Source organism: Panthera uncia (genome assembly GCF_023721935.1).
Source record: "Panthera uncia isolate 11264 chromosome C1 unlocalized genomic scaffold, Puncia_PCG_1.0 HiC_scaffold_4, whole genome shotgun sequence".
NCBI classification, from domain to species: Eukaryota; Metazoa; Chordata; class Mammalia; order Carnivora; family Felidae; genus Panthera; species Panthera uncia.
Genome location: NW_026057585.1, coordinates 94,943,207 through 94,968,436, shown reverse-complemented (window position 1 = coordinate 94,968,436; position 25,230 = coordinate 94,943,207). Strand labels below are relative to the sequence as shown.

Here is a 25,230-nt window from a genome sequence, read left to right as displayed (position 1 = left end):
AAGTATGCCTTGTCTTCCCTTATTTTCAAACAGGTGCAGCTTCCCCAGCAAGGTGCTCAGGTGAATAGAAGCCCAATGTAATTAGCATCTGCAGTTAACAGCCTCTATTCGCCCATCAACAGTGAGCATTTGGAATTGAATGGCCTAATTTCTAGGTGACTGGAACTTGCCCCTTCAAGTCTTAAACTTTTTTATGTTTCTAATTTGTATTTACAACAAGCCTGTTGTGGATCTATCTGTATAGATCTATCTATCTATAGATACATATACGTGTATACAAATTAAAAGAACACCTTATTTATCCTGTTTGTCTTGCTCGGGCCGCCATAACAAAATACCACAGACTGGGGCTTAAACATGCAGACATTTGTCTCTTTCAGTTCTGGAGGCAGAAGTCTCAGGTCAGGGCGCCGGCACGGTCCTCACCAGAACCTTCTTCCCGGCTTACAGAGGCCATCTTCTGGCTGCATCGTCCGTGGTGCAGAGAGGAGGCCCTGGTGTTCCTTGTAAGGGCACTAATCCCATCACACGGGGGAGGGGGGGGGGGTGAGGGCTTCCTCATATGAATCTTGAGGGGGACACAGTTCAGCCCATTGCCGTGTTTAACACATTTCCAGAATGATTTTTTTTCAGTGCTGTGACAAGGGATGTTAGCGTGGGCAGGGCGTGTAGGTCACAGAGAGGCAGTTGGCAGAACTGGGGGCAGAACTTGAGTCGTCTGACTCCTAGAATGGATGGTGGACTTTTTAAGTGGCCTACGCTTGTCCCCTGAAATCCCGTGTGAGACTGTGTGTGCAGTGGGGTCTGTTCTGAGGAACGGGTGACATCCTGGAAGCGCCCAGGCCCCGGGACTGCCCCTCACCTGTTGCTCTTGCCGGCTTAGGGGCTCTGGCCACTTTACTCGACGGTCCGAACCGAGCTAGGAGCTCGGCTTTTCTCCTGTGACTGTTGTCTGCGGGCACCTCCCTTTTCTGGGCTTTATCGGTGCCATGGGCAAAGCCCAGAGCTTTCTGTTCGCTTTCAGGTATAAAACATGCCACCTTGCCCAGTCCAGCGTGAAGCCTGCCCCTGCACGTCCTGTCCACCTCTGTCTCTTTCTGTTGCTTGGGGCCAGCTGCACTTGGGCCCCGGGGTCTTCGAGGGGACGTCCGGGGAAGGGACTGGTACCTCTCAGTCATCTGGCTGCCTCTGTGATCTTCCCCTCAGCTGTCGCTGGCCTCGGGGCAGGCTTCCTAGCGCTGGCCTCTTATGGGGTCCCAGGAGTGGGGTGGGTGGAGTGTCTCCCCCTGCCCGGGTGGGTGGGGTGTCTCCCCCTGCCTGCCTCCCTGATAAGAGAGCTCCCCTCTAGCAAATTCTGCCCAGCTCCAGCCCCAGTGGTCCAGCCCACGGCCCCTGCTGCTGGGGTCCCCTCCCTGAAGGGCTGCCCCCCGGGCTGGGGACTGGCAAGATGGCTTCTTTTGTGGGTCCTGCTCGATGACCCACAGGTAATACACACATAACACCAGCCACACCAGCCCGAGGACATGCAGGCCACTCCATGGCTGGCCCCTGTCTCTGCGTTCTTTTTCTCCCCCGGCTTGTGCAGGGATGGGCCTGGGCACATGTGGGCCCCCACCGGGAGGGGAGGCCCCCTCTCTTGAAGGCGCCCTCCTGTACTGCAAGCCGCCCTCCTTCCAGCCCCATCAAGAGGTTTCGGGGGGCGGGGGTTGGGATGGATCGTGGTCAAGTGTGCATTTTCTGGAAGCGAATCCTGGCTCTGACGGTCCTGGTAGGTACTTCACTTCTCTGCGTTTCAGTTTGCCCATCTGCAAAATGGGTTAATGGTATACCTGTGTCATAGGTCTGCTGCAGGGACTGCGTAGGTTAGTACGTGAGACGCCCTTAGGAAAGTGGCTGGTGTGTGGTCAGCCTGCCTTGAATCAGCCCTGCTGTTTCTGCTCCCACTGAGTTATCAGAGTAGTGGTAGGAAGAGGAATCGTAGTTGGAGTAGGAGTAGGAGTTACAGGAATGATGACCAGGTCCATGGGGTGAGAGAACGGAGCCCCTGAACTTGGCCCAGCACAACGCCATGCTCCTATTCTGCCCAGCGCAGCAGAGGTTACTGAGGACTGACTCACGAGCCTGGCTCTGTGGTCAAGTACTGCGAGTGGGGTTTCTGTGCAGGAGACGCGCAGCCCAAGCCATTCGCTCTGACAGAAGGCACACGCGGGCTCTGGGGTGGGCTCGGCTTGAGTTCCAGCCCCACCTCTGCCCCTCGTTACCAGCCTGACCTGGTGAAAGCCGCTTGCCCTCTCTGAGCCTCTGTTTCTTCCATGCAAGATGGGGATCAGTGTCACCTGCCACGAGGGTCATCGGGACCATTAGAATGAAATCAGGTGATAGTGTAATCACTCCGGAAAAGCCTTTGGCAGTATTGATTGAAGTGGGACCCAGCAGTTACACCACTAGGGAGACACTCAGCGGGTGTGTGCACACGCATGGGAGAGCTCCTATGTCATCCGTGCACACCCTACCAGCCAGCACTTCCACTTGGCACAAATAGGCACGCGTGGGCGCCACACGTGTCTTCCAGGCGTAGATAAGCGAGTCCTAGCTGCCCGCATCCCTCACGGTGGCCCCGGATCGGAAGCTGCCCGCTCGTGCACTGGTGGGGACCAGCCAGATGAAAGTGGCAGGATCCTGCGGTAGAATCTCTCAGCAGGGAGGTGGACAGAGCTGCACGCACGGGCTCCAAAGGGATGAATCCCCCAAATGCACCCTGTGGAAGAAGCCCAGACGGGAAGGACGTGTGCTGGTTGATTCCATTTACTTCAGTTAAAAAACGGACAAAAATCAATCCCTGGTGATCGAGGGGAGGTAGTTATTCTGGGGGTGAGGGTTAGTGCTGGTCCTAAAAAGGAGCCTGGGCTGGGGGCTAAGGGGAGGTTGGTCACGTTCTGTTTCTTGATCTGGGTGCTGGTTACACGGGTGGAAATTCATCATGCTGTGCTTTCTTTCTGTACGCGTGGTGTATGTCAGTAAATTGTTGCATTAGAAGAACTGAGATGGTGCTTCAGCAGCCCAGGGAAGGCACTGAGGATGCGGCCACTGTTACCATTTTTCTTTTCTTTTTCTCCTTCAGCACCTGAAGTGACCTGGAGTCAGTGAAGCCAAAGGGACTGGCTGGCCCTCTGCCCCGCAGGGACTACCGACCTATTCCAGTTTTACGAGCCTGTGAGAGAAAGGGAGGGAGTGTGTGCGTGCGTGGGTGTGCGTGTGCGGTCTTCAGACGAGGGTCCCAAACCCCAGGGAGGCAGGAAGGCAGCTGACTCCACAGCGTGGACGACACGTGGGTGCAGCCCCTGGGACCGTGTTCTGCAGCTCAGCCTTCCTGCTGGGGTGGGGCCTCTCCTACTATGCAATTTTTCAAGAGCTCCTTGATCCTGCTTTTTGCTTTCTCGAGTTGTCTTTTGCCATGGCGGGGACTGTGGTCTGGCTCAGGGGTCAGTTCTAGGCCTGTCCGAGGAAGGCCTTCAGGAGGAGGCCGAGTCTCCTTTCTCACTGCCCCACCTTCCCTAGCCTTCCAACGTCTCTGGGAATCAACGGCGTGTAGACACGTCAGAGCCTTGCTGTCGACCCCCTTGGCCTGCGCACTTCGAAAACCCCCCTTCTTTGCCTGAGCTGCTGGCTTGAGTCGTTTCCAGATTCGAAATTCTAGTCAGTCCCTGGGCATCTGGGAGAGAAGTCCTCGTCCCCATTTGCAGACCTGGTTGCCCCCTTGGGAGAGGCAGGGGATGGGACAGCATGTGGCAGGAGGGGGAGGTCTCCCCAGTGCTTCTTTGCCTCACTTGGGACCATCAACACGTTAGCGACTGACCTTCCCAAATTAGCTGAAAAGGGAAACAAACAAAAATTGGGAAATGAAGATAAGCGGGAGGATTAAGCAGCACAGGGGGAAGAAGAAGAGATTTCTAGAGGCCACCAGTCGCCTGCCAGGGAACAATGGAGCTGGCCCCTGCTTTGTGCAGGGACAGCCCATGTCTCGGAGAAACGGGTGAGCTGAGCTAGGAGTTTGGACCCAGTTCAGTGAGGGTCTTGGGTTTTGTGCCTTTGGGGCAGACCCCAGACATGGATGTCTGAGACCACTCTGGCGCTGTTTTCTCAGCTCCGTTTTCAGTAGTGATGTATCAGACCCACAGTGGAAGGAGAGAACTTGGGAGAACATGAGTGGTCACACACAAAAAGGGACTTTTTTTTTCCCCCAGGGCTACTATGGTTGATCTTGCAACTCTGTAAATATGTACGTAGACACTTTTAAAAGCACGTATTTATGTCCCTGACTGTAAATGCCCCCTTTTTAAAGTTTTATAACTTGTGTTATTTAATTACTCAGTCGACTGGCTGCAGTGTAGGGTCTGATCATGGTCCGGGAGAAAGGTCTCACGAGATCCTCACATGGACAGAAAAGTGCCGATGGCTGGCCTGCATCCCAGTTTTCCATTTGCCACCCAGCTACACACCATTGTTTGTTGTAAATTCCCATAAGCTGGAATCCTTTTGCCCACTCCTAAAATTAACCCTCACAAGCATGGAAAGCTGTGGCTGTTCCTTATCCTCACGATACGATTTTGTCCCATCAATGTCAACACTCATCTTCTCCGTTCTGGAAGGTTTCCCCTTTCAGCAGCAAGGAAGGCTCACGAACCCAAAGCTTCGGAAGTTCACCTTCAGCCGATGGTGAATTCCAGGAAATGTCGCTGGGGGCTGGGGGCCACTCGTTTTTGCATGCGCAAAAGTGCCGGTCAGCTTTCCACCCTCTCAGACTAGTGGAAAGGGTTACACGAGTGTTCCGATCGCGACAACGGGGGTGGTCTTCTAAAGAGTGGTGTTTGCTGGTCAGTGGTGGTTTTGGGGCGTGGGTTTGGATCACGGAAGAGGACGGTTCTGTATCTGCCATGTGAAGAAAAGTAACAATAAAAGTGTGAAGCGCGATTGTAAGGAACAAGCCTGGGAGTGATCGTTTTGGTTTCTGTGTTTTGTGTCTTCCATTTCGGCGATCTCTGCGGGGTGTAGGGTGGGAGTGGGATGAAGCGGCTTTGAAGGCCCCCTTCCAGCCGTGAGAGAAAGCCGAGGTTTCGAGGAAGCTCACTGTGGAAAACCCTACCTGGTGAGTAGGGTCACTTGCCTTCAAAACCCTCTTCCACCTGCCAGCTAGTTAGTTAAGCCATTTCACTAAGGCTAGAAAGGCCTCTGTGATCGTACATATATTCTTTGAGCAGCTTTATTGAGCTCACATTCACATACCATACAGTTAACCCACATCATTGTACAAATCAGTGCTTTTTAGTAGTCGTCAGAGTTGTACAGCTGTCCCTGCATTCAGTTTTACAACATTTTCAGTCACCCCAATGAGAAACCTCCTATCCAGTCGCAGTCACTCCCCCTCTCTCCCCAAGCCGCTAGCCCTAGGCAACCACAAATCTACTTTCTATCCATGTAGATTTACCTCTCCTGGACATTCCACCGAAATGGGGTCACGCAGCATGTGATCTTTTATGACCAGCTGCTTTCTCTTCGTATAGTATTTTCAAGGCTTACCCAGGTTGCAGCATACATCGCTTCCTTCCGTTCTATGGCCAGATATCCCTTTGTTTGGATGTACTCGTGCAGTATTTGGGACTTACTTAACACTGAGAAAAGGGAATCACTCATTGTTTATAGGAACTCGTATCTAACAGGTCCGCTGGCTCTTATCTGGCAACTTACCTCTGCAGCATTGACTCCAGCTGTTGTTCTAGGGTTTACTGAGAATTACCATGTGCCAACCATTCCCCACACATTCCCTCTCCTGTCACAGCAACCCAGCAGGACAGGTACTTCGACAGCCATCTCACAGGTGAAGCAACAGGCTCAGACGCATTAAGCCATTTGCCCAGGGCCACACAGCTGGCAGATGTAGACTGGGGATTGGATTCAGCCCTTTCCGGCCCAAAGTTCAGTATTTCCTACTTGCCTCTCGCTGCTGCCTCTCATGTCACCCTTTGGTTTCTCCAGCTCTCAAGCCACCTGCAGGTAGAAACTGTGTACAACACGGGTCAGTCCCCAGCTCCCCAGAACATAGCAGTCAGCTACTGGACTTCTGCTCCGCCCCAGACTGGCCATAAGAGAAGCAGAGGTTTGAAAGTATGGGTGAAGATGTCCATCACCTGATGAATGGATAAAGATGTGGTTTATATATACAATGGTATACTTGGCAATGAGAAAGAATGATATCTTGCCATTTGTGACAACGTGGATGGAACTGGAGGGTATTCTGCTGAGTGAAATAAGTCCTAGAGAGACAGATCTGTGTTTTCACTCCTATGTGGAACTTGAGAAACTTAACAGAAGACCATGGCAGAAGGGAAAGGGAAAAAAATAGGTTCAAATGGAGAGGGAGGCAAACCCATAAGAGACTCTTAAATACAGAGAACAAACAGGGTTGATGGGAGGTGTGGGGGAGAGGGGAAAATGGATGATGGGCATTGAGGAGGGCACTTGCTGGGATGAGCACTGGGTGTTGTATGTAAGCGATGAGTCACGAGAATCTACCCCCGAAACCAAGAGTACAGTGTATATACACTGTATGTTGGCTAACTCGACAATAATTATATAAATATAAATATATATACACGTATATATGTATATACACGTATATACACGTATATATGTATATACACGTGTATACATATGTATACACGTGTATATATATGGTATGGGTGAAATCCCAACTCTGCTCGCTCCAGCACGTCACTGGCCTAGCCTTGGTTCCTTGTTTGTACAAGGGGATGACCACCCTGCCCACCTTCCTGATTTCTAGATACTATGTGTTTGCTTAAAGGTAAGTGAATTTACCTGCCTCAGGGATCACCTGACTGATTGTTCAAGGAGAGATTCTTGGCCTCCAATTTCACATCTGCTGAATCAGAATCCCTGGGGGCGGGGCGGGGCGGGGGGTGGGGTGGGGTCTGGGCCACCTGCCTGGCCAACAGTTCTGCGCAGTCCACCACCTTTAACGCGGGGCAAAGGCCGTAGCATGTCTGCAAACGGGCAGACCAGTGAATCAGGGGGTTTGCATTAACCGGCTTCTCCAGTGTTTTTTCTGAGCGTCAGGCTGTGCCTGGCGCCCAGTCACCGCCAGGACTGGGGAGCGGGCTGCAGAGACGCCCACCCACCAGGTGCTTGGAAGATCCTTAAACCTGCGCCCCTGGGGGAGAGACCGGGAGCGAGGCGCTGGGGGCGGCGATGGGGAGCAGGGAGCCCCGCATGGCCTGCGGCTGCGGCAGCTGGCAGCGCGGGGATGACAGCGTCCTCCGATCCCTCCTGGGGTCGCCTGAGGTCAGCACTCGCACCGAGGCGCAGACTCCACGCTGGCCGCGTCCCGGTTGCCCCGGCAACCGCCACCGGAAGCGGGTGCTACGTCTGACGTCAAGTCCCAGGTCCAGAGCAGCCTGCCGCTGCGTCACGCGGGCGTCATGCGCCTCCGGGGGCGCCGTCACGTCACGTAGGCGTTTCCCCGCTTACGTCATCAGGGGCAGGGTGAGTACAGGGCCCTGAGGCGGTTTGAGAGCGCGCGAGCGCACCCACGACATTTCCTCCAGGTTGTTATTATAATTGTTCGATGTTGCTGTTAATCGTCCTGCATCCCTTGCTGCCCGTGATTTATAAGCTTTGCTTTTTTCAACGCTCGAGCTTTATCAGCCGTGTGCACCTGTGGGGAGACTCATAATCCGTGCAGGGTGGGTGCTGGCCGTACCCCCCCCCCCCCCCCCGCGGGTAAGGGGTCGCGCGCGCGCACTGCTTTTTGCACACAGGCCGGGCCACCTCCTGGGCACCTGGGCGGGAGCGGGTGGGGTCCTCCCATGTTCATGCCAATGGGCGTCAAGAGGAACGTGGAGGCCACGGACCGCTTGGGGGAGGGGTGGGTAGAGCAGGTCCCCGAGCTCCCTGCCCCGAAGAGGGTGGCTTGGCCCCCCAGCCCCCACTCAGGTGTGAGATGAAGGCAGAGAGGCAGGGTCGGCGGTGGGGTGTCCGGCTCCTGACCCGTCGGGTCCTGAGGGCGCGGGTTCTCCAGGCTAGGAGCCTGGACGCCTCAGACCGCCCCCAACAGCCTTGCCTGGCCGTGGCTCAGCCGGAGGAGGAGGCCTCTGCTCCAAGACGGCCGCCTGGCCCGGGATCTGCCCCTTCTTTCCAAGAGGCTGGCGGGTGGGGGGTGAAGCACCCGGCCCAGGGGGAAGCGGCCTGTGCCTGAGACGGATGGAGCGCAAAGTGAGTTTCTCTCTTCTGGCCTGCCCTCCACCTCCAGCAGCAGGGGCTGAGAAAGAGCAGGTTTGCTGATAGGGTGAGGCAGGGGAAGGTCACTCTCTGTCCTGTGACTTTGGGCCAGCTGACTTCCATGCGGGGGCTGTGGGACCACTGAGAGTCAGCGCTTGCACAAAGCTAAGAGTGAGGGTGTCCTTACATTTTGCACCCAGAAGTTGCCTCGTTTGTGCCCTCCTAGCCCTGATCTTGGCCTGTGATGCTGTGTGTTTCTCTGGGCGGTGTGTACATCTCTGAATCGGTTATGTCCCTGTAAAAAGTCACCAAGGACTAGGGCGGCTGGGTGGCTCAATCGATTAAGCCTCTGACTTTGGCGCAGGTCGTGATCTTACAGTCTGTGAGTTCAACCTTCCCCCCCCCCCCCCCCCCCCCCCCCCCCCCCCCACCCTTCGGGCTCTGTGTTGACAGCTCAGAGCCTGGAACCTGCTTCAGATTCTGTGTCTCCCTCTCTCTCTCTCCCCCTCCCCTGCTCATGAACTCTCATGCTTAAAAATAAACATGAAAAAAAAAAAACAAAACAACCCTCCAAGGATTTTCTCTGCACTTAGGATAAAATCCAACTCCTTTTTCTGGTTTAGAAAACCCACTGACTCCAGCCTCACCTTACACACCACCATCTTTTTCCTTGCTCTCTCTGTTCCAGCCATACCGATTGTGGTTTTGCTTCTGTCTTCTGCCACAGGACCTTTGCACTAACCAGTAACTTTCCACCCAGAAATCACATGACTCTCAGCTTAGGTGTAGTCCCCTCAGCCTCCTTTCCTGAGGTCTAATGTGGCCTCCTTGTCACCTGTCATTTGGTCTTGTTGATTTTATTCACTACGTGAGATTTTCTAGTTTCTCAGCTTCTCTAGAATGTCAGCCCAGGGGGAACAGACAGACCTTATCCCTCTATTTCTTTGTTGGCTACGGCATCCAGCACCCAGTAGGCCCTCAGGATTCACTGTGGGATGCTTTGAAAGGCGTCCTGCGGGCAAAGTGACCTTAGAGGAGGCCTTGATGAGTTGGGGATTGAATGCAGCTTTGTGAGAATGGCTGGTTCGAGGTTGCCAACCTGGGTGGAGCATTCGGCCCGATCCTCAACCATGGTCTGCTTCTGTGTAGGGGTCTGTCTATGCAGACCATTTTTGCAGAGGGGGAAGTGAGGCGGCTTTTATTCTAAATGTCACTGCTGCAGAGATAACGCTGCCGGGTAAGACCCAGCACACGGGGTTACATTTAAATGTCAGATAAATGAGTGATTTTTTTTTAAACTATAAATACGTACCAAATATTGCATGGGCCATACTTCCGCTAAAAATTTGTTGTTGGTCTGAAGTGGAGATGTAATGGAGCATTCTGAATTTGTATTTGCCAAATCTGGCAACCCTATTCAGAGGCCTCAGGCCCTCAGCTGTGTTCTTGTGGGGCCTCCTGCCCGGTTCCAGCTGTTCTCCCTGAACTTGTCAGCCAGGCCTGGCCCTCAGCCCAGCAGCTGGTGCAGTGGCTCTCCCCTTGCTCTCAGTTACAGCTCACGCTGTGGACGTGAAGGTCACCAATGTCAAGTGTGGCCCTGAGGACTCTAAAGAGTGTTCAGGTGGCTTTTGATGCCTGCCCGCGTCTTGGAGTTGCGGCTCTGACCTTTGCTTGATGCATAAGATTTTTTTTTTTTAAACCATCTTGTCTTTCCTGCCATCTGATGTGATTCCTTTGACAGTGGGGCAAACAAGTGGACCAGTTTTGGTGTCGGCAGGTAGGATGTTGCCAAATGCCATCATTCTTGGGCAAGGAAGGGCTTCTACGGCTGTGGGCCCCCTGCCCTGTCCCGGGGCCATGCTGGGTGAGCCCTTCTAAGCCAGCTGACACATGGCTCCCATCTGCTTCATTTTACCCAAGTGCCATTAGGTGACACTGGCCGCGCTAGGACCGGAACAGAGGGAAGGCAGGGACCCCGAGCATGTGAATGCTCACCGTGGGGCCCCAGGAGGGGCAGCTGCCCTTGGGCCATCCATCCCTCCTGTGACTTTGTAAGCCTGGGGGCGTGTCCAGCTCCCTGTGAGCATCTAACCTGTGTGTGCCGCCTCCACACCCGAGGCACGGGGCCAATTCTGGTGTGATTCCTTAAACACCAAAATCTTAATTGGCTATTTAGAAAATACACATTGAAGTAACCTGAGAAAAATAGAATCTAAAATTCCCAGGTACGCATTGGCCCTTTAGGGCCTAATCCTCAAGGTTTTAACGTAAATAAGTGTCAGCTAACTGGCCATGCCACCAACCTGCTGGTGTGACCTTGAGATGCTGTTGAACCTCCTCCTGCCTCAGTTCCCTCATGTTTAGAGTGGGGATGATCGCAGACCTTCCCTGTAGGTGTCTGGGAAGATTAAGTTGATTGTTACATCAAAGGCTCTTAGAAGAGTGCCCAGCTCCGGGTGTGGACTATCAGTATTCATTATGATGTCATTTATATTGAACTTTGACACTTGAAGAGCATTGCTACGTGTGCATTTCTCTTAATGGTCACAGTGGTGGTGGAGGGTTCACATTATAGCTGTCATTGGGAGTCTCCATTTTCATATGGACATCCTTGTATTTGCCCACAGTATGATTTTGTTTTTATCGGAATGGAAGTAGAATGGCCATGTTAAAAGGCAATAATTGATGATCGCTATTAAATACGCACTGTGTACCAACCGCCGGGCTACGTGTCTGCCTAATGGAAACCCCATGGAGGTAAAAACTCCATCATTGTTTCAATATTTGTGGAGGAGGAAACCACCTTAAAGAGGCTGTACTCCTCTGAAGTCTCAAATGGTGAATGAAGCGACCTGCTTTTTTTTTTTTTTTTTTTTTGATTAATTTTTTGATGTTTCATGAGCGTATGGTGTAAGACGGTGTGGCCCAGTTTCACTCTCGTGCGCGTGGCTGTTGAGTTTTCCCAACACCATTTATTGAAGAAGCCATCCTTCCCCCATTGTGCATTCTCGGCAACTTTGTGGTAACTGAATTGACCATATACGTGTGGGTTCAGGGTTTATTTCTTGCCTCTGCATTCTCTGCCCTCGATCTATGTGTCTGTTTTTATGCCAGTACCATACTGTTTGATTACTAAGGCATCGTGCTAGAGTTTGAAAGCAGGAAGCATGCTGTCTCTAGCCCTGTTCTTCTTTCTCAAGACGGCTGGGGCAGTTTGGGGTCGTTCTATGCAAATTTTAGGATTATTCTTTTTCTGTGAGAACTGCCATTGGAAGTTTGATGGGGATTGCATTGAATCTAGATGTCTTCAGATAGTGTGCGCATTTCATGAGTTCAGTGCTTCCAATCTGCGAGCACAGTACGTCTTTGCATTTGTCTCTTCGCTTTTTTCATCAGGATCTTCTAGTTTTCAGCGTACAGGTGTCTCACTTCCTTGATTAAATTTATTCCTTAGGTCTTTTATCCTTTTTGATACCCTTGTAAATTGTTTTCTTAATTTCTCTTTCTGATAGCATGTAGAAACATAATTGATTTTTGGATATTGCTTCGGTATCCTGCGGCTTTACTGAATTTGTTGATTAGTTCTGACTACTGGTCTGTTCTTGAAGGTCTAAGTGGAAGATGTCCTGTGCCCCAGTCTCCATGGAACATCCTCTAATTGCTGCAAATGTATGAGCTTCAAGGCTCTTCCTTGTCTTCCTAAGGCTCTTTGGTTTGCCCGATGCCACCCAAGGCCCCCATGCCCATCCTGTCTAAAGCAGGGCAGGCTATAGGACTCCTGCTGAGAGAGGTGGGGAGGGCTTTTGAGAGTATCTGAGAGCAGGGTCCTCCTGGCACAGGGCAGGGGTGAGTGAAAACCAGCTGCCCTGGGCTCTGTTTCCAGCTTGGTTCTGCAGTCTTGAGGAAATCACCTTTTTGCCGAAGTACCCTTGGTCTCCTCTGAACAGCTACCTGGACAGAGGTGGGGAGAGAGCTCAAATGCAGGGGAGTCGCACAGGTGCTCTTTTCCCTTCCTGGGGACAGCCTCCCCAGCAAGGTGTCTTCAGGTGGGCTTATCTGGTGCCAGCTCTGTGCTCTGCAGACCCACTGCTGCTCCCAAAAGTCTAGTAGAAATCTCCAGGCTCAGGGGCACCGGGTGGCTCAGTCGGGTAATGCATCCGACGTCGGCTCAGGTCGTGATCTCGTGGTTCGTGAGTTCGAGCCCCGCATCGGGCTCATTGCTGTCAGCCTGTCAGCGCAGAGCCCACTTCAGATCCTCTGTCTTCCTCTCTCTGCTCCTCCCCTGCTTGGGCTCTCTCCCAAAATACAGAGATACTAAAAAAAACAATCTCCAGGCTCAGCATCCTCTCACAGGTGTCTGCTGGGGAGCAGAGTCCCCAGTCAGATGGATATGAAAAAGGAAGGGAGACTGCCAGAAGGTGCAGTCCCTGCGACCCAAGAGCCAAACCCGGGATGGCCATGGCCAGATGCACGTGCTTTCTTCTGGCTTCTCTCCCTCTTGCTCTGGGGGCCCTTCTCCAGGATGTGCCAGCTGAGACGCAGTGTCCCTGGCTTCACTGTGCTGAGCTGGCGGTTGGGAGAGGCCTCTGGTTTTGCCCTTCCTGCCGGCGGGATGGGCCTGGGCTGCTTACGGTTCCTTGGCTCTGTCCTCTCTTCCTGACACCAGGCCTGTTCTGTGGTACGTCTCTTCGGAGCGTCGTCCCTCTGTAGGTCCCCAGTGACGGGGTCAACCCCCAGTCCACATAGGAGCAGCCACCGTTGGGGGGAGTCCTGGACCTTCTAGAAGGACGTGAAGCTTTTTAACATGGAGAATGATTGTGATTGTGTTTGTGTGCAGGAAGGATGGGTGTTCTTGTCCCTCAGTGTTGAAGATATTTCTTCCATAACCGAACTCCAGGTGTGGCCCCAGGGCAGGGCTAGGACCTGTGGCATAGGACATGCAAGGGAACAGACTTGGCCTCATGCGAAGGCTTGGTTGCCTTTTAATCTAAAAGCATGCCGGTGATCAAGTCTGTGATGGGCAGTCATGATGCTGATCTTCTCCACCGTCCCAGCCCCACCTCGAGGTCAGTGCCATCTCATGGCCCACCTGTGACTGGGCAGTCCCTGCCTGGCCATAGGATGTCGGGTGGAGCTGGGTTTGAACCTCGGGCCGGGGACATTTTTGCCCGGGAGCAGTGGGGAGACACCAGACAGCCACCTTATTTCTCTTCAGCCTTTCATGGTTTTTTGTTTTTGTCTTTGTTTTTTATTTTATTAAAAAAGTTTTTTTTTAAGTTTATTTTTTGAGAGAGAGAGAGAGGCAGACTGCAAGTGGGGGAGGGGCGGGGGGGCGGGGTACACAGAATCTGAAGCAGGCTCCAGGCTCAGAGCTGTCAGCACAGAGTCCCACACAGAGTTTGAACCCAGGAACCATGAGATCATGACCTGAGGGGAAGTTGGACGCCCAGGGACCCAAGGACCCAGCCACCCAGGCGCCCCTTTGTCTTTGTTTTTTAAATCTGTTTTTGTTTTTGTTTTTTAAATCCTGCTCGGCTCGTTTAGCATGCTTGCTTATTACAGAGATTTCTTGTGTTTGGGATGCATTCAACCCTCTGAAAGGCAAAAGTCCCCACCCTTTGTGAAGGTGTGCATTCCCCAGTGACTGGACAAGTGAGAAGGGTCAGGTGACCACTAGGACTGTGATGTGGAATTGGGAGACTCCCCTTCTGGGTGGAAGAAGAAACCGGGGAGGGGGCCAGGAATGCGCTGTCCTTCCTGTGATCACAGAGGGGAGACCCCCGCTCCCTCCCCCAGCCCTGGATGAGGTCTGGTTAACCTCTGGAGACCTTAGTAGACCGAGGGGCCCTTGAAGCTCGTCAGAGCAAGCTGGGCGGCCCCCCCTCCAGGAGGGGGCTCTGCTGGAAGTGTGTCTTTTTAAAAGACCCTGCGTGCAGTCTGGCTGCTGGGCGGGAGGCACATCGGGCTGCCCTGACTCTGGACACGAGGGAGCAGGGGGGCCGTTCTGCGGCTGCTCAGCCCCCCTGCCTGAGCCGCTCATCCCTACGGTGCAGGCCGACCCGTTGGAGCCCGTACAGGTGATTCCCCACTGGCAGAAGGGCTGCGGCTGGCATTCCGGGTCTTGTTCCCACCAGAACGGGGTTTTCAGATGTCCTCAGTGCTGCCTCCAGTCTCCCTGTCTAGTTTTACCCCTGTTGGGCGGTGCCCTGATCCCGCTCTTACCCCAGCCCGCCTCTGGGCCACCCCCCTTCCCTGCTGGGGGAGGCTGGGGCGTAACAAGCCGCAGAATGGTGAGGGTCTGATTCTGGCTCTGCCCCTGTCTGGACTTGCACACGGAACCCCGCACGCCATGTGTGATTCCTGACGGCTAACGTGGGGGGTGTTCAGAGGGGCGAGGGCAGCCGTAGAAGGTGCGGGCTGGGGTGGGCCCCGTGGTAAGCCTTCATGGCGGGAGGCGCTGCTGGAAGGATCCGGCGCGATCCTGGGACGTTTCAGGGCGCAGCCTCTGTTCTCGATTGCACTGGGCCGCGTGGCTGCGATCAAGTACCACGGACTGGGGGGCTTAAGCAGCCCATTTATGGTCTCACAGCAATGGGGGCTGGGAGGCCAAGATCAGGCTGTCGGTAGCGCTGGTTTCTCCCGAGGCCTCTCCCCTCGGCTTGCAGGTGGCCGCCTTCTCGCTGTGGCATCACGCGGTCTCCCCTCTGTGCTCCCATCCCTGGTGTCTCTCCTCCTCCTCGTGAGCACGCCCGTCCTACAGGATTAGGGCTCACCCTTATGGCATTTGGCTTTAACTGCCTCTTTAAAGGCCCTGTCTCCAAATACAGTCGCATTCCCAGGTGTACTGGGAGTGAGGATTTCAACATACGAATTTGGGCAGGGGGCACAATTCAGTCTATAACATGAACATTCTGATAATTTTTCTGTCCTGTGGAAACTGCAAGCGAGATCCACGGAAAGACAGCTGAGTCTGTAGTAGGTGTGGGCCTTGGAGTACATGCGGGAAAATGGTCAGAGTGTTCGCTTTTTTTTTTATTAAAAATTTTTTTAATGTTTATTTTATTTTTGAGAGAGAGAGAGAGAGAGACAGAGTGTGAGCAGGGGAGAGGCAGAGAGAGGGAGACACAGAATCTGAAACGGGCTCCAGGCTCTGAGCTGTCAGCACAGAGCCCGACATGGGGCTCGAACCCACGAACCGTGAGATCATGACCTGAGCTGAAGTTGGATGCTCAACCAGGCGCCTCTAGAGTGTTTGCTTTTTGACCTCATCAGATAGTCCCTCCCACCATTCCCTAGGGACACACTGGCATTTGCTGCTAGTTCAGTGTTTGTAACTCATGCCTAGGTCTTGGAGTCCAGATGACTTTTACCTCTGTCCTCTCCCCCTTGTGCCCATCAGTCAGGAAGGGCTCTTTATGCTGCAGTAACAGAGTCTTAGTTGCTGAGGACAAATGCTTATTTCTTGGGCATGGAACATGCTGATTGCGGACTGACTAGGGACTCTTCCCCACATTTGCTGACTCTTGGATGGACACAGAATGGCTGCTCTATGCATATGTGTATACATGTACACACACACACACACACACACACACATATGTGGATTATATAAACTCCCACCACCACCCAGGACAAGAATGGAACTTTGCCCCAGCCATCCAGCACCAATTAAAGCTGCCTTGTTTCCCTCCAAAAGTAACTACTGTCCTGACTTCCATAGTGGTCACTTTCTTGTATTTGTTTGTTTAATTAAGCTTTTAATTTTGAGATTAATTGTAGATTCATGTGTAGTTGTAAGAAAATACTACAGAGATCCTGAATACCCTTTGCCTAGTTTGCCCCAGTGGTAACTATAGCACAGCGGGATATTGACCTTGAATCGGTCAAGATACGGGATATCTCCATCACCACGGAGACCCCTTTGGCAGCCACATCAACTTTCCTCACTCCTCCTTCACCCGTAATCATCTGTTCTCCATCTCTGTAATTTCGTCACTTCAAGAATGTTCTACATGGAATCACATAGTATATGTAACCTTTTGGGACTGGCTTGTTTCACTCAGTGAGGTTCTCTCAAGGTTCCTCCAGGTTATCATGTGTGTATTGCTAGTTTGTTCCTTTTTATTGCTAAGTCGTGTTCCACGGTGCATCCCAGTAAGCACTTCACCTATTGAAAGGCATCTAGGTTGTTTCTACTTTGGGGCTGTGATGGAATAAAGCTACTATAGACAGACTCTTTTGCACAGGTTTTTGTGTGAACACAGTTTTCGTTCCTCTGGGATGAATTCTTGGGAGTGCAATCATTGAGATGTATACCCAGTTTTGTTTTATTTTTAAGAAACTGCCCAACTGTTTTCCAAAGCGGCTCTACCATTTTGCGTTTTCCAGCGTAGGAACGATCCAGAGAGTGATTTCTCTGCATTTGGTGTGGTCACTATTTTTTACGTTAGCCATTGTGGTTTTAATTCGCACTTCCCTGATGGCTAATGATGCCGGTCCTTTCATGTGGTTATTTGCCATCTGTACATCCTCTTCGGCAAAATGTCTGCTGTCTTTTGCCCATATTCTAATTGCAATGTTTGTTTTTTACTGCTGAGCTTTGAGGGCACTTTACATATTCTAGAGGGTAGTTCTTTGTTACGTATGTGTTTGCAAATATTTTCTTCCAGTCTGCGGCTTGTCTTTTTGTCCTTTTAACAGGGTTTTTTCACAAAACAAAACCACCCAATTGAAACTTTTTTTTTGGGGGGGGGGGATGAAAACCTGTTTATTCTTTTATGGATCATGTTTTTAGTGACAAGTCTAGCAACTCTGTCTGGCCCTAGGTCCCCAAGCGTTTCTCCTGTGTTTTCTTTTCTAAAAGTTTTATGTTTTCTATTTAAGTTCGTGATCCATTTTTGAGTTAGTTTCTGAGTAATGTGTGAGACTTAAGTCAAGGGTCTTCTTTTCTCTTAGGAATATTCACTTCAGTGTCATTTGTTTAAAAGCTGTTTCCTTCATCGAATTACTTTTGTATCTTATCAGAGGCCGATGGGCATATTTGTGTGAGCGGGGACTGCTTCTGGATTCTCAGTTCTGTTCTCTTGATCTGTGTGCTGTCTTCTGCTTTTTGTAGGGCAACACAGTCTTCATTATTACGGCTGTACGATAAGTCTCGAAATCAGGTAGACCAATTCTTTCAGCTTTATTCTTTTTTTCCCCAAATTGTTTAGCTGTTATAGTTATTTTGCCTTTCCATATAATTTGAGAATCATTGTAGAATTTTAGGATAATCTTGTATCTACCAAAAAAAACAAACAAAAAAAAGTCTCGCTGGGACTTTGACAGGAATTGTGTTAAACCTATATTAGCAATTTGGGGAGAATTGGCATTTCTGCCATGCTTCACTCTTTGAATCATGAACGTGATTTATTTAGACATTCTTTGATTTATCTGTGTCATGTAGTTTTCAACATAAAAGCCCTGAACATTCATGCTTGTTGGGTTTTACCTAAATCTTTTATCTTTTGAATGACTCTAAGTGGTACTGGATTTTTTTAACTTTGATGTTCATGTGTTCCTTACAAGTGGAAGAAAACATAGCCGATTTTGTGTGTAGATCTTGTATTTTGTGACTTTGATGAACTCAGCAGTTCTAAGAGTTTTTTTGGCAGATTCCTTGGGATTTTCTATATAAATAATCATGTAATCTGCAAATAGGGACAGTTTTATTCTTTTCTGATCTGTATGCTTTTTTATTTCCTTTTCTTGTTGAGCATTGGTTTTCATTCTTCTTTAAATATTTGGTAGAACTCCTAAGTGAAACCAATTAGGCCTGAAGATTTCTTTTTTGGGAGTTTTTGTATTATGAATTCAGTTTCCTAAATAGCCACAGGGCTGTTCAAGTGATCTACTTCATATTGGGTGAGTTATGGTCATTTGTGTTTTTAAATGAAATTAATTTCTTAAAATTTTTAAAATATTTATTTTTGAGACAGAGAGAGAGACAGAGTGCGAGCAAAGGAGGGGCGGAGAAAGAGGGAGACACAGAATCCGAAGCAGGCTCCAGGCTCTGAGCTGTCAGCACAGAGCCCGATGTGGGGCTCAAACCCACGAACTGCGAGATCATGACCTGGGCCGAAGTCAGATGCTCAACCGACTGAGTCCCCAGGCATCCCTAAATGAACTTAATTTCTTTAAGTTGTCCAATTTATGTATACAGTATACAGTTGTTCATAATAGTCCCTCATTATCCGTTCAGTTCTCCTGTGTCATTCCTGATACTTTCTGGTTTCTCTTTGTCAGTCTTGCTGGAAGGTCAATTTCATGAGTCTCATCAAAGAACTAGCTCTTTGTTCCATTGATTTTTTTCCCCCCTATTGTTTTCCTCTTTCCAATTGCATTGATTTCTGCCCTTTGGTGTTCCCTTGCCTGGGATGTATTTGGGTCTTGTTTTTTAGGCGCTTGGGGTGGGAGCTTCAATTATTAATTTGAGAATTTTTTCCTTGTTTCTAACGTGTGCATTTTGTGCTGTAGATTTCCCTCTCTCTCTCAGCATTTGCTGTGTCCCAGAAATTTTGATATGTGATATTTTCATTTTCAGTGTATTTTTGATTTCTCTTGAGACTTCCTTCTTGACCCGTGAGTTATTTAGAAATGTGTGGCTTAGTTCCTAAGTCCTTGGAGATTCTCCCGTTATGCTCTCTTCTGATTTCTAGTTTGAATCTGTTTGATCAGAGAATCCACTCTTTGTGATTTCAGTTCTTTTACATCTGTTGAGGTTTATTTTTTCCAGTTTTATTGAGCTATAATTGACTTATAGCACTGTATTAGTTTTAGGTACACAACATGATGACTTATAGATCTTTGAATAGCAAATGTTTACCATAATGGTTTAATTAACAACTGTCACTTCACACTGTTTGACATTTTTTTTTTTTTCTTATGATGAAAACTTTTAAGGTTTACTCTCTTAGGGACTTTCAAATATACGACATAGTATTGGAAACTGTAGTCCCCATACCCTACGTTGTGTCCCCAGGACTTACTTGTCTCGTAACTGAAAGTTGGTACTTTTTGACCAACTTCAACCATTTTGTTCACCCCCGACCCCTGGCCTCTGGCTATCGCCAGGTCATTCTCTGTATCTACAAGCTCAGTTTTTTGTTCGTTTGTTTGTTTGATTCCACCTGCAAGAGAGATCATACAGTGTTTGTCTTCCTCTGTCTGACTTGTTTCTCCCAGCATAATGCCCTCAGTGCCTTCCATGTTGTTAAGGGGCAGAACTTCTTTCTTTTTAATGGCTAAATATGTCCCACCGTATATATAACATGTTCCGTTGTATACTTACACCTCGTTTTCTTTATCCATTCACCCGTCACTGGACACTTAGGTTGCTGGCACGTCTTGGCTACTGTGACTAATGCTGCAGTGAACCCAGGAGTGCAGGTGTCACATCCAGAGCCTGTTTTCATTGCCTTTGGACATCCACCCAGAAGTGGAGTTGCTGGATCATAGGGTAGTTCTATTTTTAATTTTTTGAGGAACCTCCATACTGTTTCCCATTGGTGCGGCCCTGTTTATATTCGCACCAGCAATGCATGAGGGTCCCTTTTCTCCACATCTTCTCCAGCGTTCGTGATCTCTTGGGATTTTAATGGCGGCCATTCTGACAGGCGTGAGGTAACATCTCTCGGTGGTTTTGACTTGCATTTCCCCGATGGTTAGTGATGTTGAGTACCTTTCCGTGCACCTGTTCGGTTGATTACATATGTTACTTGATACTATCCTTATTTTTATACCTGTTTCGTTTTCTTCCAGAAGTTTTTAGGATCTTCTTTTTATCCTTGATGTTCGGAAACTTCACAGCATGACTAAGCATTTTTCGTTCGTTATATCCGCTGGGTACTCTGTTGAGAGTTTAAACCTTAAAAAAAAAAAAGTACAAAATAATATGAAATCTCAAAAAGCCCAAATGACTAAGCAAGCAAACAAAAATCAGAACCAGACCTATACACACAGAGAATACACCGATGGTGGCCAGGAGGAAGGCTCGTCGGGGGCAGGGGGCGGGTGGTCGACATGGGTGAAGGCGTGTGTGAAGAGTGGGCTTTCAGTTATGGAAGGAGTGTGTCACCGGAGCAAAAGGCACAGTATAAGGAGTACAGTCAACGGCATTGTAATGGCGTAGGGCGGGCACACGGTAGCTACACTTGTGAGCACAGAGTAATGTTTAAACTCGTTGAATCCCTATGTTGTACACCTCAAACTAATGTAACGTTGTGTGTCAACTCCACTGAAATGAGAAGATTAAAAAAGACTCTTGTCCAGTTTCTCCAGGTCACTCCTGTCATCAAAGAATGAGTGAAGTTCCAGCACCTGTCTTTGTTTTTTTTTTTTGTTTGTTTGTTCGCTTTCCTATTAATCATTAACACCAGTGGAAATATTAACTAAGATTCTTGTCAAAATTATGCTTGCTATTTACATTAATAGCTGGCTACAGATATAAAAGTTCAGCCAAAACCAGTGGAAAATTCTGTGCGCATCAATTGATAGCATAGAATTCTCGTTAAAGAATATTGTCCATTTTATTATTATTTATAAACTGTGTGCTCTATACTCCCTATCAGTAAAATTTAAAATCAACATGTATGACTTATTTCACTTAGCATAAAAAGTCATACAGAGAAAGACAGATACCATATGTTTTCACTCTTATGTGGATCCTGAGAACCTTAACAGAAGATCATGGGGGAGGGGAAGGGGGAAAAAAAAGTTAGGGAGGGAGCCAAACCGTCAGAGACTCTTAAAAACTGAGAATAAACTGAGGGTTGATGGGGGGTGGGAGGGAGGGGAAAGTGGCTGATGGGCACTGAGGAGGGCACCTGTTGGGATGAGCACTGGGTGTTGTATGGAAACCAGTTTGACAATAAATTTCATATTAAAAAAAAATAAACATGTATATGTGCCAGAAAAAATTGTTTTTTTCCCCAGGACTTCTGTAGTTTTTATGTTTAGCTCCTGGATTGGTTTTTCAATTTTCATTACTTTTAAATCTTGATCTTGATTCTTCTATATTTTTTGTGAGACTTTCTCGGTACTGTTCCTCTTCTGATTTTAAGTTTAGTGATTTTTATATCCTAAGAGTGGTACATTTTTTCTGTCCTCTTGTATTAATATCCCATAATTTTATGGGTGCAAAATTGTCTTCACATTTTCTTTCAGTGTCTTATACAGAATGCATCGCCTGAGTGTTTCTACAGAGCTTTTATACAGCTATGGAGGCATTATTTAGTTCTTTTATATTCTAGATACTGTTCTCTGTAGCTTTACAAGAGTTGACTTAATCCTCCACCCACAAGATAGTCCTTTGTCTCCATCCTCGGTCTCCATTCCACAGCTGGCCAGTGGCAGAGCCGGGATTTGAACCTAGGCCTCTGGCTTCAGAGCCCGCTGTGTGTACGTAGACTAGGTGGTCCCGCTGGGGTCAGCTGGCTCTGCGCTGTCTTGTCATACGAGGGTGAGACTCTAGCTGACTAGAAGCTCTCTGTGCAGGGGCCGTGCTTGTCTATTTGTGGGACCCTCACCTGGTGTTTGGGTGGAGACCTAGACATTCAGCCAGGACTCCTGAGGGTCTCTATCTATGGGTTTTCCTTTGGGATGATTCGTTTCTCAGGAGGATCCTGGGAAGAGGGTGTGCCAGGCTGATAAAAGCCTGGCCTCGGCATTCTGAGGGCTGAGTAGGGAAATGCGACACGCAGACCTTCCAGGCGCCTGGGCTTTTCCCTGTTGTCATTACGGCTCTTGCCCTTGCCTTCAGCTGTGGTTGGCGTTTGTGAGCCCAGGGACTTTCTTTCTGGTCCACTTGCTTCCTGGAATGTGCTTGCCATTTTCTGCCCCGTTATGGGAAGGAGTGTGGACAATCGAAGAGTTTCTTACAGACTTTCAACACCTCTTCCTGTTTTTCAGCCCGACCCTACATCCCGACCTTCAGAGGTGCCTGGTAACTCAGTTCCTGGGGTTTTCTGGATTTCCCTGGCATTGCCTTCCACTCCGCCTGCTGCGCCCTCCATGTGTTTTCTCTGCTTACAGCAGCCGTCTCTGGGACATCACTCTCCCTGCCTCCAGGGTTCATGGACATTTCCCTCTTCTATCATGTGTCTTCTTTGCCCCGTGGGTTTCTACCTTTTTTTTTTTTAATTACTTTATAATTCTGTTGGAGTTTTGGGAGTTGGTATAAATGTATGTTTAATCTGTCATGTTTAAACTCCTGCTTTTAAACTTTTTTAAAAAAGATTTATTAGAGAGAAAAAAAATGAGTGGGGGAGGGGCAGAGAGAGAGGGAATCCCAAGCAGACTCCGCCCTATCAGTGCAGAGCCCAACGTGGGGCTCGAATTCATGAACCCGCGAGATCACGACCTGAGCCAAATCAAGAGTCGGACGCTTAACAGACTGAGCCACCCAGGTGCCCCCAAATTCCTACTTTTAAAAGAAGGACATGCATCATCCTTAGAACAGTTCTGACCTAAGCATATAGTGAAGAGTCTGTGAAGAATAAGGCCTGGAGATGAGAGGTATTCAGCTTTGCACCGTGCCTGGTGTGTGACAGCAAGTTATACACATCTGTGCAGAGAAGGTGTCCTGCCAAGCGAGGGAAGAGCAGGCCGATGACGGTCTCCGACTGGGGAGAAATGGGACATGACAGATGAGACAAGCGTGGATATGGGTCCTATTCCTTCCGGGATTTGCATTGTCCAGCCAGGCCCCCTGGGAACCCGGCTCTAGCAGAGGGTGGATCGGGTCCTGTTAACATGTGAGATCTGGTTCACATGCTGTGGTTCTGTAAGCAAGTGCCCAGTCCGGTGGTACCTGAAAGATATAGCACTGGTCTGGGCTTGGAGACTGCAAGGGAAAAATAGCTTCACAGTCTTTGAAAGGGTGAGCCTTCACTGTGCGGGATAGACCCTAACCTTTTCTGCCAGCTCAGCATCCAATTCTCATTCCTCACGATATCTGGATGCTCTGAGGGGATACCTTCTCCCTAGCGTGAATGATTTAGTTAGGAGAGGTCAAGTCCATCGCTTGCTCTCTGTTTAGTGGCTGATGGGGCAAGTCCTTCCTCTCACCATCCCAGCCTGGGTATGAGTGGGGGACCCTCTGCCCAGCACATGCCCTTGTCTGAGACTTTGACTTCCGAGAGAGTGATGAAACGCCAGAAGAAAAATGGTTGGCAGTCACGCATCTCAGCTGTTGTTCCCAGACCAGAGACTTACGCCTCGATGCGGTTCCTGTCATTTTTGCTTCGAGGTCCCAGGAGATGTCTTAAATGTTTTGTAAGTTACAGTACCGACTGTCCCTTTCTTAAGAACAAGGAATCCTTTGGAAGGATATGGAAGGTCAGATTTGAAACATGGGCACTGACCAAGGCTGTTCTGGAGAGTTAAGAAATAGGATGCGTGAAAATCCTATTTTAGCAGAAACAGTCCACCAGACCAGAGATGCAGTTACTAAGGCATGCTGTTAGGTCATCAGGCTACCCCTCCACAGACACCCCAGAATTATCCCAATTGTTCCTTTGTTTCCTACTACTCTCTGCAGACTCAAAGCCTCACTTGGGAGGGTGGGGAGCCAGGCTCCCGTCACACACCTGCCCACTGATTGCCAGGAGCTGAGGGAGAAGAAGGAAGATTCTCACCCTCTCTTTTGGTTTCTAGGGTTAAATGCCGAGGCAGTTAATACCGTACCTTATCGGTATTGCCCCAGAATAAGAAAGTCAGATTCTAGACAGCCCCAAAAGAGACAAGCCCGCCACACTGCTGATTTCCATTACATGTTTCCCCCCTTTATTGGGGTTCCACACATTTCCTATTTCTTTCCAATGAATTCTCCTTGTTTACCAGTAGAATCCCGCGTCTTGCATTCAGAGATCGCTAAATACAGTATGTCCCAATGCTCCCATAGGAACTTTGTTTTTTGTTTTGTGCATCCTGGAAGTTTGGGGACCTTGAAGTCTGGACTCCCAATTTGTTCTTGTCTGATCAGCTTGGTTAGAATGCTTAGGGGAATAAATAACCTGCAAGTCTTTTGCGGATAGCAGCTTAGTGAGGACTGGCCATGAAGAACATTTTCCATGTTCTTGGCTTATGAGCTCACCGTTGTCATTGCCGTGTCAGTACTGAGCCCAAGTGCCAGCACTTGGATACGAGGCTGTGGAACGAGTCAGTGTGGCCAATCCATTCTGATTTGGCACGTTCAAGCTTGAGTACTTTTCATCAAGTTGTTCATTATTCGGGGCTGGGAGGCAATTTTCACGTGAAAATGAATATGTGGCCCCTTTGCCCACTGCTGGGATTTGGTTAAGGAGCTTTAGCCAGCTCTGGGGGACCAGAACTCCCTGAAACTATGTTTGAAATAGAGGGTCCATGGTTTTCAGGGGGCTCACAGGGGTCCACCATACCCCAAAAGACTTAGTCATTGACTCGTGTCCTGAATTCCGAACTTCTTAAAAATGACCTTTTAGATAGCGGCGGTGGCCCCATAAATCTGTAACTTTACTAAAAACCGTTGCACTGTAGACTTTGAATGGGTGGGCTGTATGGCCATTGAATTGCATTTCAGCAAAGCTATTAAAAGTAGACCCTTTGTTAACCTATTTTGAAGCAGGGGACCCCCTGAACAAGAAGCCCATCTTGGGTGTAATTGCCCGTTTTTATGTAATACTCTGGTTCTAGATGCACCCAACTGCAGTAATTTTGTGGTGCTTCTCAGTGAGTTATTTGGCCTCTAATACCACACTGAGAACCATGCCTAATTCTACGGCGGGTTAAAAGCCAGAGCTCATTTCATTTATTGCCCTATAAATTGTGGTGGTTACAGTAATAGGAGAAGACATGAGCACGGTGAAAGTTTAGCCAAGTTCCCTTACTTTAATGACCCCCATTGGTATTTTGCACCCTGTT

The 25,230-nt window shown here is 49.4% G+C and overlaps 1 protein-coding gene and 1 long non-coding RNA gene across 9 annotated transcripts in view; one reads left to right on the top strand and one right to left on the bottom strand.

The window, feature by feature from the left end:
- Positions 1 to 3,892, top strand: part of PRDM2 (PR/SET domain 2) — a 122,960-nt gene extending 119,068 nt beyond the window's left edge. For 7 of the 8 annotated variants that reach the window (XM_049618048.1, XM_049618052.1, XM_049618053.1 and 4 more), the window contains one exon: positions 3,122 to 3,892. Coding sequence is in view for 1 of the 8 variants with exons in the window: in XM_049618053.1 (XP_049474010.1) it covers positions 3,122 to 3,147 (26 nt within the window). In the remaining 7 variants the exon portion in view is untranslated. Of the gene's footprint in view, positions 1 to 33; positions 302 to 3,121 lie in introns of those variants that run through there. The other variant, XM_049618047.1, reaches the window with a different exon arrangement.
- A 381-nt stretch (positions 3,893 to 4,273) lies between these two features.
- On the bottom strand, positions 4,274 to 10,811 carry LOC125913092 (uncharacterized). The gene is made up of 2 exons (XR_007454923.1): positions 10,596 to 10,811; positions 4,274 to 4,929 (listed from the first exon to the last, which is right to left on the bottom strand). It is a non-coding gene; the product is annotated as an uncharacterized LOC125913092 (long non-coding RNA).
- Between the last annotated feature and the right edge of the window lie 14,419 nt (positions 10,812 to 25,230).